At 34.6% G+C, this 15,989-nt stretch overlaps 1 protein-coding gene across 2 annotated transcripts in view; it reads right to left on the bottom strand.

Moving 5' to 3' along the window:
• USP32 (ubiquitin specific peptidase 32) overlaps positions 1 to 15,989 on the bottom strand; it is a 210,352-nt gene that overhangs the window by 56,012 nt on the left and 138,351 nt on the right. For both annotated transcript variants that reach the window (XM_082603170.1, XM_082603169.1), the window contains exons 8-11: positions 14,421 to 14,536; positions 13,981 to 14,043; positions 12,698 to 12,781; positions 7,292 to 7,353 (exon numbers count right to left, since the gene is read on the bottom strand). In XM_082603170.1, coding sequence (XP_082459296.1) covers positions 7,292 to 7,353; positions 12,698 to 12,781; positions 13,981 to 14,043; positions 14,421 to 14,536 — 325 coding nt within the window. The remainder of the gene's footprint in view (positions 1 to 7,291; positions 7,354 to 12,697; positions 12,782 to 13,980; positions 14,044 to 14,420; positions 14,537 to 15,989) is intronic.

The following is a 15,989-nucleotide window of genomic DNA, read 5'->3' on the forward strand; positions in this document are numbered from 1 at the left end:
GCTGAACATCATAGATTGATTAGCTTAGGCTACCTTAAACGTGCTCAGAACACTTATATTAGCCTACAGTTGAGCAAAATCATCTAACACAAAACCCATTTTATAATTCAGTGTTGAATATCTCATGCAATTTATTGAATATTATACTGGCAGTGAAAAACACAATGGTTGTATTAGTATAGAATGGTTGTAAGTGTATTGGTTGCTTACCCTTGTGATTAAGTGGCTGACTGGAAGCTGCAGCTCACTGCTGTTGCCCAGCATTACAAGAGAGTATCGTACCACATATCAGTAGCTCAGAAAAAGATCAAAATTCAAAATATGGTTTCTACTAAACATGTTATTGCTTTTGAACCATGATAAAGTCAAAAAATCATAACTCAGGGACTGTCTGTAGTTGGATTTTAAAAGATTCAGTCTATCTTTAGCTTTTGATTAGAGTGTTTAATTCATTATTATTTAAGGTAATTATTGGTTTGGATTTATGCCTACTATTTAGTTATTTGTTTTCTATTTATTTCTAGTTTTTTTTTTTTTTTTTTTGCGGTACACAGGCCTCTCACTGTTGTGGCCTCTCCCGTTGCGGAGCACAGGCTCCAGATGCACAGGCTCAGTGGTCATGGCTCACGGGCCCAGCCACTCCGCGGCATGTGGCATCTTCCCGGACCAGGGCACGAACCCATGTCCCCTGCATTGGCAGGCGGACTCTCAACGACTGCGTCACCAGGGAAGCCCTCAAGTATTTTTATTTGTTCCTCTATTCCTCCTTTACTTCCTTTTTTTGCATTAAATAGATATTTTCTAGTATATCACTTTAATTTTTTTTAAGAAACCATATTCTGGGATTATTTTCTTCATGGCTGCTCTAGAGTTACAATATGGATCTTAACATATTCTACTTCAGATTAACTCTAAATTATTGCAGTGAAATATAGAAACCTTCCTCAAATATAGCTCTGCCTCCTACTTTTTGCATTATTATTGTCACACATTTTCTATGTTACAAAAACACAATTTTTAAATCACTATCTCATTAATTTTAAATTAGTAAAAAGAAACAGAAAATATATATTTATACTGTCTTCTATTAACTATGTAATTATGTTTACTGGTGCTCTATATTTATTTGTGTGGAGTCAAATTACCAAGCGTCTGGTGTCACTTCCTTTCAGCCTGAAGAAGTTTCTTTAGCATTTATCTTAGGACATGTTTACTAGCAACAAATTCAGTATTTATATTTACCTTCATTTCTGAAAGATAGTTCTGCTGGATAAAGAATTCTGGATTGACAGTTTTTCCCCTTTCAGCATTTTAAATACCATCCCACTGGCTACTGACCTCCATCTTTTAAGAACGTCAGCTGTTGACTGTATTGGGGTTGCCGTCTACAAAAGAAGTCATTCTTCTCTTCCTGCTTTTAAGATCTTCTCTTTGCCTATAGATTTGAACAGTTTGACCATGTGTCTAGATATGAATCTCTTTGTTTCACTTACTTGCAGTTCACTGGAATTCTTGAATTACTGATTTTCAACACATTTTGGAAGGTTCAGCCATTAATTTGTCAAATATTTTTCTCTGCTCTTTTCTCTCTCTCTCCTTTCCTTCTGGAACTTCCATTATGTTTATGTTGGTATACTTATTTCTGGCATTCCATATGTCTCTGAAGTGCTGTTCACTTTTATTTATTCTTTTGTTTCTGTTCATATTGGAAAAATCTCTATTGGTCTATATTATATTTTGCTGGTTATTTCTCTGTTGGTTCAAATCTGTTGTGAATTTTTGTTTCACTTACTGTACTTTTCAACTCCGGAATTTCTATTGGCTTCTCTTTTAAAATTTCTGTCTCTTTACTGATATTTTGTATTTGAGCAGTCATTGTCATGATACTTTAATTCTTTAAACAAAGCTTACTTTAGTTCTTTGAAAACACTTATATTCAAATACTGCTTTGAAGTCTGTGTACTAAGTCTAACATCAGTGGCCACCTCAGAGACAGTTTCTATCAACTAGTTTTCCCTCCTTATACGGGTCATATTTTCCTATTCTGTTGAATGTCTTGTAATTTTTTGTTATCGAAAACCAGACATATTTGATAATATATTTCAGCAACTCTGGATTCTGACCGCCCCCCAATGTGTTCTTCCTTGTGACTTCCTGAACTAATTCTGTAGAGTCTGTCTCTTCTGCAAGTATAAGGCTGCTCAGTTTTCTTTATTATTATTTTAAAATATTTATTTATTTATTTTATTTTTTGCTGCATTGGGTATTAGTTGTGGCATGCAGGATCTTTGTTTAGGCATGTGGGATCCTCCGCTGTGGCACATGGGCTGCTCCTTGTTGCAGCACGTGGGCTTCTCTCTAGCTGTGGCGCGTGGGCTCCAGAATGCATGGACTCTCTAGTTGTGGCCTGTGTGCTCAGTAGTTGTGGCATGCGGGCTTAGTTGCCCCACGGCATGTGGGATCTTAGTTCCCCGACCAGGGATCAAACCCACGTCCCCTGCATTGGACGGCAGATTCTTAACCACAGGACCACCAGGGAAGTCCCAGTTTTCTTTATTATTGTTTCTTATATTTATTTTTAAGCCTGGATTTCTTGGGAAGAGCATAACGTACTTGCCAGCCAATGACTGGCGAGAGGCTGTGCTTAAACATCTGGAGCCGCTTGCACCTTTTCTCTGATGGATCTGTGCTCACCATTTGAGAAACACATGCAGAGTTCAGAAAGGTTACAAACCTTCTCTGTGCAAGAGAAGGCTGTTACTTTCTGCATGTGCAAGGATTCCCATTAAACCAGGAATGAACAGACAGCTAAGGCTCGCTTTGGTGTCTTCTGAGCTTGCATGTAGTCTTGTATATACTAGCAGCCTTCCAAATCATTTAGAATATGGGGAAGTTTATTAATACTCACTATGGTTACCTTGTTCTCTGGATCTCTTTGTTAAAATTTTGACTGGGCTGTCAGTCTGCTGCTTCCCTTAACCAGTACCTCAACCCCAAGCTAGCGACGTTCCCTGATTGTTTGCCACCATGTGATCTCTACTGTTTTTTATAATTTTTTTATAAGATTGTTTATATTCTTATTTTTTTTGCTTTCATTTTTAATTGAAGTATAGTTAATTTACAATGTTGTGTTAGTTTTAGGTGTACAGCAAAGTGATTCAGCTATATATATATATATATGTGTATATATATATATATATATATATATATATATATATATTCCTTTCAGATTCTTTTCCATCATAGAGTATTACAAGATATTGAATATAGTTCCCTATACAGCAGGCCCTTGTTGTTTATCTATTTTATATACAGTAGTGTGTATATGTTAATCCCAAACTTCTAATTCCACCCCCTACCCCCATTTTTTTTTTATAATTCTCTTGGCCAGGCACTCAGCCCTGCTCTACTGCAAATCAAGTCAGCCCTTTCTGGCCTGCCCTGGTAAAACTATCATGCAGATCTGTTGGATGGGAGGGCATGGGAACAGTCTCAGGTAGAAATACTACAGAATCCCATTATTCTTACCAAGGTTTAGTAGTTTTTCTTGAATAAATGCTTCTTAATTTGTTGAATAACTCTGTTCAGTTTCCAGAGTCCTGAAATGGCTGGTTGACAATTTTGCCCAGTTGCTTTTCGGGGAGAGAATTTGCTGAGATCTTCACTCAGCCATTGCAGAAATCATGATACTGATTTTTTAAATTAATTAATTAATTTTAAATTAATTAATTAATTAATTAGAATTAATTTTTTGACTGCTTTGGGTCTTCATTGCTGCGTGTGGGCTTTCTCTGGTTGCAGCAAGCGGGGGCTTCTCTTTGTTGCAGTGCGGTACGTAGGCTTCTCATTGCAGTAGCTTCTCTTGTTGTGGAGCAGGGGCTCTAGTTGTGGCACACGGGTTCTAGAGCGCAGGCTCAGTAGTTGTGGCACACAAGCTCAGTTGCTCTGCAGAATGTGGGATCTTCCCTGACCAGGGATCGAACCTGTGTCCCCTGCATTGGCAAGTGGATTCTTAACCACTGCACCACCAGGTAAGTCCATGATACTGATTTTTAAACGAAGTACTGATTCTTTAAGTTAGTGACAAATATTTCTTTCTTTCTTTTTTTTTTGAGACAAATATTTCTTTCACTTCATTGCCTATGTACCAACCTGACTCATCCTTTATTTATTTATTTAAAAATATTTATTTATTTATTACTTATTTTAGCTATGCTGGGTCTTAGTTGCAGCACGTGGGATCTTTAGTTGTAGCAGGTGGACTTCTTAGCTGCGGCATGCGGCTCTTACACGTGGCATGTGAACTCTTTAGTTGCGGCATGCGTGCAGATCTATTTCCCCAATCAGGGATTGAACCCGGGCCCCCTGCATTGGGAGCACGGAGTCCTACCCACTGGACCACCAAGGAAGTCCCTCATCCTTTATTTTTTATTAAAAAATTTTTTTTTGAAGATCTAATTCAGTTTATTCAATGATTCATGAATCAGGTAGCATCCCGTCTAGCAACTAGAAGCGTGATTCCCTGACTCATCCATCAAAAACCATCGCAGTAAAATGAATTTCTGAAGTTAAAAATGGAGGCAAAATAAAACAAAACTCAGAAATCCAAATGAAATAAAAAATTTGGAATCTAGGATTTAAAATTCAGATTTATTGAAAAATTAGAAATACGGAAAGCAGTAGTTGTGTTTTTAATGAAAAAAGTCCTAGACTTGATTCTGCCACCTCCATGTAATTTTAGGTAAGATCCTCAACTTTTGTGAATCTCAGTTTTCTCTTTTACAAAATGGGATGATGAAATTAATTTCATGCCGTTATTCTGAGGACTAGATGAAATAATCCAAGTGGAAGTATTTTGCAAAGAACAAAGTTTTATAAAAATATAAGATTATCTCAACATTATATTTTAAATAGGGTTGTTATGAACATTTGCAAAATAATTAGCCAAGAAATATATATACAGTTTACACAGCATTCTTAATATCTATGCTAAGTCATAATGACTTAAGAAGATATCAGTATAATATGAAATTATATTGCAGTGCTGTCAGAAAAAAAAGCTACTGCAGCTACATAAAAGCCTTTTAGTATTTCCTTACACTACCTCATTTGTACACTTCAATGTATTTTTAATTTTTATTTTACGAGAGTTAACATTAGAGAAAAATCAAACAACACTGTCAACATCTGTAAACTGTAAATAAGAAGAAGCCTTCTGAGTATGAAAATTAAAAAGACTACACAAGACTACAGTTTTTATGAAAACAACATTTTAAAAAATGGATTTTGCCTAACCTTCTTTAAGAAGTAACCATTTTTAAAAATCCATTTTAAAAAGTTGCAAAATATATTTACTACTTCAACTAACCTAAATCTCAATTGGCACTGCCTATTTAAATGTGACTATGTAATCTTGTTCTGTGGTGTTCCCAACAACTCTGTTTCAGTAAAATCTCTTTTATCCATTAGTCCAAAGCCAAAAGAAACTACTAAAAAATTGGTATACACACTACTTTAGGAAAAAGTCAAGTGACAAACTATATGTTAAGACTTTATTCTAAAAGCAAAGTTTAGTAGAGATTCAGTCATATTTCTAAAACTATCTATATAAACATGTAGTATAAGAGTAATCCTAAAGCAATGAAAGATACTTAAGGTATTAAAAATTGAATTATAAGTATAAAAATATACAGGCTCATTAACCCAGGTATATGACTTCAAGTAATTCTGCCTAAGTAAATCCCTAATCAAAGGCTTATAGACTTTATTACTAAATTGTTCCAATATACTTATGTTAAAGAAAAATAGAGGTAAAATTAGGGGATGAATAGGACCTATTAGCCAATCATTTAAATTATAAGAGGATTTTATTGATAAATAAAAGTGTCATTTTATATTATCTGCAGTGGAAATGTAAGCAGAAAGTAAAACTATATTTCAGAATATTCTCATTTTTGTAAAAAATTTACAAATTCCATCAGAGGTATATATGTATGAGCATATGTGATAGAGTGTCAATAGTGCAACCATCAACAAAATGAAAAGGCAACCTATAAAATGGGAGCAAATATTTGCAAACCACATATTTGATAAGGGGTTAATATCCAAAATATACAAAGAACTCATATAATTCACTAGCAAAAAACCAAAACAATCCAATTAAAAAAATGGGCAAAGAAAAAAAAATGGGCAAAGGACCTGAATAGACATTTTTCTAAAGAAAACATACAAATGGCTAATAGCTACATGAAAAGGTGCTCAACATCACTAAAAATGAGGGAAATACAAATCAAAACCACAATGAGATATCATCTCACATCTTTTAGGATGGCTATTATAAAAAAGATAAGAGATAACAAATTCTGGCAAGGATGTAGAGAAAAGAAACCCTTGTACATTGTTGGTGGGAATGTAAACTGATACAGCCATCATGGAAAACAGTGTGGAGGTTTCTCAGGAAATTAAAAATGGAACTACCATATGATCCAGCAATCCCACTCCTGGGTATATATCCAAAGGAAACAAAATCATTATCTTGAAGAGACAGCTCTATTCCCAAGTTCATTGCAGTATTATTCACACTAGCCAAGGTATGGAAACAATCTTAAGTGTCCCAAAACGGATGAATGGATAAAGAAAATGTGGTGTTTTTATATATATAAAATGGAATTTTATTCAGCCTTAAAAGAGAAGGAAATCATGTCATTTACAAAAACATGGATGAAGCTGGAGGGCATTAAGCTAGGTGAAATAAGCCAGACAGAGAAAGACAAATACTGCATGGTATCAAAAAAAAAAAAAAGTCAAATTCAGAAAGAGAAAAGTGGCTGCCAGGGGCTGAGAGAAACAGAGGTCGGTAAAAAGGTACAAATTTCCATTATAAGGTATATAAGGTCTTCAAATCCAATGTGATATAGTTGATAACAATGTATTATATAAATGAAACCTGCTAAGAGAGCAGAACTTAAATGTTCTCACCCCCCACCCCCAAAAGGTAAATAAATATGTGAGCTGATGATGATGGTGTGTTAATTAACTCAATGGGTGGAATCCTTTCATAATGTATACAATATATCAAGTCACCACATTGTACACTTTAAATATCTTAACCCTTGGTTAGGAAGTTAGTTTAACAAAAACATTTCATTATGTAACTATTTTGGAGAAACAAAGTGCTATTGTAATGATAACATTAAAATAGGACATGCTGTTACTCAGTAACAATATATTTCAGGTGTCAGAAATTTCAACTATATAATGAAAAATATACAGATTGAAACTACAGACTTACCTAATAATTTGTCCTTCCTCTTCTGGAGTAGCTGGTCTTAACCCCAGAACTATGTGACATACCTAGAGATAAAAGTGGTAAATTAAACTTCTTTGGTGCCAATGACTGGACTATAGACTATTTCACATTCTCTGTATGAGATCCATATTCTAGATGGGAATCTAAATCAGCAATAGCTTTCAACTGATGAATTATCAATGATGCACTTAAGCAAATCTGAACTTTAAACTTAAGTTTTCTGTTTTGTTGTTTCTTTTTTTTTTTTTTTTTTTTTTTTTTTGCTGTACACGGGCCTCTCACTACTGTGGCCTCTCCCGTTGCGGAGCACAGGCTCCGGACACACAGACTCCGCGGCCATGGCTCGCGGGCCCAGCCGCTCCGCGGCATGTGGGATCTTCCGGGATCGGGGCACGAACCCGTGTCCCCTGCATCGGCAGGCGGACTCTCAACCACTGCGCCACCAGGGAAGCCCTGTTGTTTCTTTTTAAACAAACCATTGCAATGGAAGGCAATTTCCAAATCTCTGCGTGATAATAAAGAGACAGAGAGAGAGAGAGAGACAGAGAAAGGAAGAAAAGGAGAAAGAAAGGAAGAAAGAAACTACTTTTCAGAATATTTCATTAACACTATATATCTTAATTATCTCACATAGAGAAAATTACTTCCTTTCCTGAAATCTGAAGAGCATACCATGGCACCTGGGCAGAGAGGTGAAGGGGAGATGAAAAGGACACAGAAAATGAAGGATAATGGTGGCACTTCAATTTGAACAACTCTAAGAAAAACATTATTGCCACTAGTGCTAAATATGCTTTTTAAGGCTCATTTTCTCCTCAATTTATTTGCCTTTTCTAAATATTATCACAAAAGATGATTTTCCCCCCAACATTTAACATGAAAATTTTCAAAAATACAGAAAAGTTGCAAGAATTTTACACTGAACACCTCATACCCATTACCTAAGTCTAACATTAACATTTTTATTATACTTAATCTATTCATCCCTCAATTCATCATCTTAATTTTTGCATGCATTTCAAAGTAAATTACAGCTATTAGTACAGCTCCCTGTAAATACATCAGCATGCCTGTTTATAGTTTTGTTTACATTTTGAGGTACAATTTACTTAACAGTACACAAATTAGGTTTATAAGATTCATCCACGTATCAGTAGTTCATTCTTTTTTATTGCTGAGTAACAGTCCACTGTTTGAAAATACCATTTTATCCATTCTCCTACTGATGCATACTTGGGCTTTGGGTTTTTTTTTTTTTTTTTTTAATTTATATTTGGCTGCGTTGGGTCTTCGTTGCTACGCACGGGCTTTCTCTAGTTGTGGTGAGCAGGTGCTACTCTTGGTTGCGGTGTGCAGGCTTCTCACTGTGGTGGCTTCTCTTGTTGCAGAGCACGGGCTCTAGGGCACGCAGGTTTCAGTAGTTGTGGCACATGGGCTCAGTAGTTGTCACTCACAGGCTCTAGAGCACAGGCCCAGTAGCTGTGGTGCACGGGCTTAGTGGCTCCGCGGCATGTGGGATCTTCCTGGACCAGGGCTCAAACCCATGTCTCCTGCATTGGCAGGTGGATTCTTAACCACTGCGCCATGAGGGAAGCACAGGTATCTGGGTTTTTGTAAGCAAACTTAATAAAAAGGAAATATAATATACATGCTTAAAAGTGAACAATATTTTAAAAAGATTTTTTAATTGAAGTATAGTTGATTTACAATATTGTGTTAGTTTCACGTGTACAGCGAAGTGATAAAAGTGAACAAATCTTAAGTGTACAGTTTAGTGACTTTTCACAAAGTAAACACACCTATGTAACCTTCAACCAGTCAAGAAACAGAACATTGTTACCTCCCCCAAAGTTCCACTTTGAGTTCTTTCCCAGACACCACTGTACCCCTTTGATGTGTTCACTATACTAAATTCTACCACCATGGATTGGTTTTGTCTGCTTTTGAATTTTCTGGTCCAGTATTTTCCACTCAAAATTATGTAAGATTCATCCATGTGGTTGTGTGTAGCACTAGTATATTTATTTTTATTGCTTTAAAGTAAACCATATGTATGCATGTGCCACCATTTCTGTTTAAGTATTTATTGTTGATAGGTACTCGGGTCATTTTCTGTTTGGGGCTGTAACAAAAAGTGATTATAAGAACTTATTCTATGTTTTTTGGTGCTCAGATATACAAGTTTCTGTAGGGTACATACATGGGGTAGATTTGCTGAGTCATAGAGTATACATAAAAACAGCCAAACAATTTCCAAAATACTTTTAAGAATTTATATTCCTACTGGCAATGTGTAAGAGTTCCAGTTTCTTGTTATCCTCAACAATGCTTCATATCACTTCAAAGCTAACCATTCTAGTGGATGTCTAATGGTACTCCAAGTGTGATTTTAAAATGTATTTCCATTATGACTAAAGAAGTTAATCCCCTTTCATAATTATTAGCTATTTGGATATTCTCATTTGTGAAGCACCTGTTCAAGTTTTTTGTACACTTTGATATTGAGCTTCTGCCTTTTTTTCATTGATTTTTGCTCTTTGTATGCCCTATATACAAGTCTTCTGTTGGATACAGGTACAGCAAATATATTCTTATCTTTTCACTTTTTTTTTTTTTTGACCACGCCGCGTGGCATGGGGAATCCTAGTTCCCCAACCAGAGATTGAACCCATGTCCCCTGCATTGGAAGCATGGCATTGTAACCACTGGACCATCAGGGAAGTCCCTCTTTTCACTTTCTTAATGGTATCTCTTGATAAAAAGAATTCTTAATTTTACTGAAGTCCAACTTAAAACTTTTCTTTATGCTTAGTGCTCTCTGTGTCCTGTTTAAGAACTCTTTGCCACCTCAAAGTCATTAAAATATCTCCTATATTATTTTCTAGACATTTTACTGTTTACCGTTCAAATTTATTAGATTTATAATCTACCTAAATTACTTTTCATGTATTATAATGGGGTGGGAATAATGATGCATGTTTTCACCATGTGAATACTAATTAATTCAGTACCTCTTACTGAAAAGACCACCCCTTTGCATCTGCAATGCAATGTCTTCTTTGTTATAAATCAAGTGATCACACCTATGTAGGTCTGTTTAAGAACTCTCAATACGTTCCACTGGTTTGTCTAACTTTATGCAGATATCACATTGTCTTAATACTGCTATTTTATAACAAGTTCTAATATCCGGTAATACAAGTCCACTGTTCTTTAATATCACCTTTGCTATTTTTATTTTTGGCCCTTCATACTTCTCTGTGTATTTAGAATCAGCTTGTCAAGTTCTGCAAAAACACAATGACAACAATTAACTTCTTGGGATTCTGATTGTGAGTGCACAAATCTTAAAATCAACTGAAGGGGAATTGACATCTTTAAAGTACTGAGCCTTCCAATCCATAAATATGGATTCTCTCCCTCTGTATCGGTTTTTTTTATTACTGCTGTAACAAATTATCACAAAATTTGCAGCTTAAAACAGCACAAATTCATTATCTTACCATTATGTAGGTCAAAAGCAAGGCATGGATCTCACTAGGCTAAAAATCAAGATGGCAACAGGGCTCTCTGTATTCCTTTCCGGAGGTCAAAGGAAGAATATGCTTCCTTGCCTTTTCCAGCTTCTAGAGTTCACCCACATTCCTTTGCTCATGGCCCCTTCCTCTTTCTTCGAAGCTAGCCACTTGCACCTCTCTCACTCTTCTTCCAACGTCATTTCTTTCTCTCTGACCACAGCTGAGAAAGATTTTCAACTTTTAAGGACTCATGTGATTAGACTGGACCCATCTGGATAATACAGGCCAATCCCCCCACCTCAGAGTCCTTAAACTGATACATCTGCAAAATCCCCTTTGCCATGTAAAATAACATATTTACAGGTTCCAAGGATTAGGGCATGGATATTGGTGGGGGTGGGGGTAGGGTGCGTTATTCTGCTTACCACATTATTTAACATTTGATACTCTCTGACAAATGTATAAGATAGAAGATCCTGCTCATGTTTAGCATGCTTCCTCTGCAAAATATTGGGCACTGAGTTTATTAAAAAGGATTGAAAATAAAGTATTACCACAGGAATGGTTTACTAATTCTATTGATACTTATGTTACACTTAAATACTCAGGCAAGAGTGGGATCTTGGCAAATAAAATAAGAGCGTAATTCCAGCTTTTATCACTGAACTTACCAGCTAACTCTACCTATTTTAAGACACAGATAGAAAATAAAACTAATTAGCATAACAGTCTGCTTACTCATATATTAAGTGAACATAAAGTTTACTTAAGTGGTCAAAATGTTTATATAACTAATTATGACTTAAAGTAGTTGAGAATATTATTTCAAATGAGATAAAAAAAATAGCTGATCCATTTTCATATTACCAAGTAAGTCATTTCTGTTTATAGTAGTGATTTATATTATTTTTGTACATTTTTTATTTTGCAAAGCCATCAACTTAAATCCCTGCTGAAAACTGAGAGTGGAGCAGCTGAGTGATTTATATGGATATTATAGGCTTATCAGATTGCATATGCTTTAAATAAACATTAATGAGTCATTAGCTATCAGGAAGAGTTCCATTTCCATTTATTCTAACATCGTTGTGCCACAGACAAGTTACTCTTTATTTGCAATGGAAGATCATGATACATTCAAAGATACTAAACCTTTCTGGCTTTCACAGGGATGCTTTTACAAGGAAAGGAAAATATAATAAGGAGAATCTAAAATATTACTATTAAATCAACAAATATTTATAAAGAACCATGAAAAATGGGAAACCATAAGTTATTTTTTTTAATTGGAGCAAGAGAAGTATTTTAACTGGGAAAACAGTTAAAATATGGCTGCTCACTCCTAGCAGCTATTCTTTCCTCCTTCTCCTTCAATCTTTTTGGACCTTCTAAAGAGTTAGAAAAAAAAACAAAACTGAGAAACGGTCTTGCATCTAAGATAATCTCCTAACTGGGAAGAATGTATATTTTGTGAAAAATTTACAGCTGCCTACTTATGATCCATCTCTCTGTTCACACAGCCTTACTTGTTAGGAGGGGCCTTTAAACAAGACAACAATGAAGAAAAATAGCAAATTATAATGGCTTTTACAATTTAAATTATTTTCTATGTGTTTACATTCTCCTCTGTCATTAGTTGTAAAATAAAACATAATCAGCTCTATTCTACCCTCCTATCGTCTCATGACTTTGAGAAACTCCAGTAGGCACTCATGTTCTCTCACCATCCTTCAGGTCGTGTACGGGATAATGTAGTTCTTTTTATAATATATGGTTTTGTAGCCTGGTTGTAATAACCATTACATAATGGAAAAGATGCAGAACTACTGGTACCACTGTCCTCTGTACCTGTCATTTACCTTAAACATACCTGGAAAAGTAGATTCAAAAATTCATTGGCAAGAACATTTTTCACACTCCAGATTTGATAGTCTTCTAGAGTAAGATGGCCCATCTGAAAGAGAAACAGTATTGTAAAATATCTCATTTTTTATAGTATTTGAATAAAACCTGGTTTATTAAACTTCTAATTGTCATATGTCTGAAAGAAAACCAATAATTTAAGGTAGATGATATGTGTTTATCTGAGAAGTAGGCCAGCTAGGTTAAATTTAAAAGTAACCAAACTTTGTTGAAATAGTCAATGGCAATGAGGACAATTTATCACCAACAATCTTCTTCCTCCAATAAGACATGGGAAATAACTCACAGTATCTTCTGGTTCAAAGGTTACTTACGGAACCCACAAATGGCCCCGAGTAGGGAAAATGAAGCATTTACTAATTTTGAAAGCATTTTTGCAGACTCTTTGGATTATGCCCTTTGATCCTAACAATTTTCTAAGACCTTCTTAGAAATATCTGGCAATTTTATCAGAATTCTTAGAGATTTAAAAGAATTTAATAAATATAAAAAAATGAGTATCTACATTACATTTCCCCAAAATACAATTTAACATTACTCTTATAATTGAGTAAAGCAATATTTTCTTGGTGTCAAAGTGTACCAAAAATTACATTTTCATACAGAAGGCAAAATATATATAAGCTATTACATGCTTATTCTGGCTGCCATTAAATAACTCAGAAGAGATCTTTACCAATATTACTTTTTAAATTTTTTAAAAGAATATATGTACCACCCAGATTGAGATAAAAGGTCATTTCCATCATCCCAAATATCCTTATGGTCCTCCCCAGTTAAATCACTCATCCCCGAAATCACTGTTGTAACACCTATTACCATTTTTAAGTTTTGCCTCTGTTCTCGAACTTCATATAAATGGAATAATACAATATGTGTTCTTTTTTTCTGTGCATTCTTTCACTCAGTATAAGGTTAGCCCTACCATAACTTATTAAAATGGAAGAAATAAAGATTATAAATGATGGCAAGGGCTGTGTCTACTTAATTTTTATAAAATGCCTAGTTTATAAAATATAATAAATGTTTTTATGTATATAACACTTAATGGAGTTGTTTAAAGATGAAATGGGCTATCTTTAGAGACAACTTGGAGGTGTTGTAACCACAGATCCAAATAAGCACTTGGTGGGGATGAGGTAGAAGAGATTTAAATATATATATAAACTACATATACCAATTCAGAGTACAAGATATTTTTAGAAAAGGATTAGTCCCAGCAAGACTCACCTTTGTGGTGTCATGTGCATTCAATATGCCTTCTACAATGTCAGATAGATCCATGTGTAATTCCTTTAAAAACAGAAACCCAAAGAAGTAATTAGAAAAGAGTAGATTTCATCTTTATTAGTCAGTGACTAAGGTATACGATATTTTGGTCAAGTATTTTTTTAAATTACCATTAATAGATTGTTACACTTGCTTTTAAAAATTAAGCCAATTTCCCTCTGGTTTCATTTTTACTTTACACAATACATTCAGTTTATGAAATTTTCTAAGGCAAGTTCTTTCCCCAATTTTGTACCTTCAGCTATGGATATTTTGAGTAGCATAATATAGCAACTAGAGGTAATAACAAATCCCTTTCTCTTGATCTCTTTAAAAAATTTTTCACTCCATTTTCCTGTTGGAAATTTACATGCAACAAGATGTATACAACCAGAATTTACCGGGATGTCATCGGTGCGGTTGTCCTTCCAGACCTCTAAGAGTGCAACCACCATGTCTCTCAGTTCAACCCTGGAGAGAACTCCATCACGGTCAACATCAAACACCTTGAAGCAAACTAAAGAAAAGAAACTCTTATGAAGGGAAATTACTTTTATATTCTGAAGTACAATACGTTTTACTGGAAGCTGCCTTAGTAAAATTACTTAGTTTCTTAAGCAAGTATATTCTGGATTAAGTCTGCTCATCTGGAGCAGACTATGTCTTTAAAGTCCTCTGAACTTGTAGGACTTCCTACACATACTTGCTAAGTCTCTCTATCTACAACACTAGCCAGGTTGGAGAACGCTATCCTTCCCCCAAAACTAGAGTTAAATTCCTTGCGAACTGAAAAATAAGAGCCAAATTACTATACAATACCTTACAGATTTTGAGGAGGTAATTCAAGCCTTTAAATTAATTTCTAATATTTAAAACTGATCAATTCAGAGTTGATTCTCACAATGCTGAAAATGTTTTATCTACATTAAGAATCAACAATAACAAGGTGGTACAGTTGGCCCTCTGTATCCACAGGTTCCACAGTTGCAGATTCAAACAACCACAGATTGAAAATACATAAAAATTAAGAAAAAATTTTTCCATAAAGTCCCCGAGAGCAAAACTTGAATTTGCCACACTGGCAACTATTTACATAGCATCTACATTGTATTTACAACTATTTACATTGTATTAGGTATTATAAGTTACCTAGAGATGATTTAAAGTACACAAGAAGATGTGCACAGGTTATATGCAAATACTATGCCATTTTATACAAGGACTTGAGTATACATGGATTTTGGTATCCGAGGAGGTCCCAGAACCAATCCCCAGCAGATACTGAGGGATAACTGTATAAAGATTTTGCCTCTCCAATGTAATTAAGGCACACTCATTTTTTGCCAAAGAGCAATTTCAACTCTTCAATTCTTTGTTTATATACACAGACTAAGAATTAGAAATAGCAGCACTTTGCTAATTAACAAACGAATCACTCTAGTTTATTAACTTCCAGTAGCAAAAAAGAAATTTAAAAAAATTTTAAGGCAATAACAAACCTCAATTGAAAAGCAAAGATTTCAGCCTCTTTATTTAATATTTGAACTTTAATGGGAACAAATAATCTATCATAAAGCCAGGTTGGAATAATGGTATATCATATCAGGGAAGAAAAAAGAAATATAAATTTTTTAGATTACATACTTATCTATTTCATATACTCCCATAATAATTATGCTTTTAAATCACGGAGTGCATCACAGCACATTACTGAAGAATATCAAATAACAAGTAGCATACCCCAAATAGGCAACATTTGTGAAGCTGTATTTTTAGAAAGACACAGAGATAATGACACTTGTAAATACATTAGAATTAGGTTCCAATTAAATGTAAACTGTTGCATTTTCTCAAATATAGAAGATTTATTAATTTAATATACTTATGCTTATAAATTACACTATAACATTTTAGTTAGGCTTAAAAGACCATTTTAGTATTTAATAAAACTGTGTTTTGATCATAAATTT

Source organism: Mesoplodon mirus (genome assembly GCF_964341445.2).
Source record: "Mesoplodon mirus genome assembly, chromosome: 18".
NCBI classification, from domain to species: Eukaryota; Metazoa; Chordata; class Mammalia; order Artiodactyla; family Ziphiidae; genus Mesoplodon; species Mesoplodon mirus.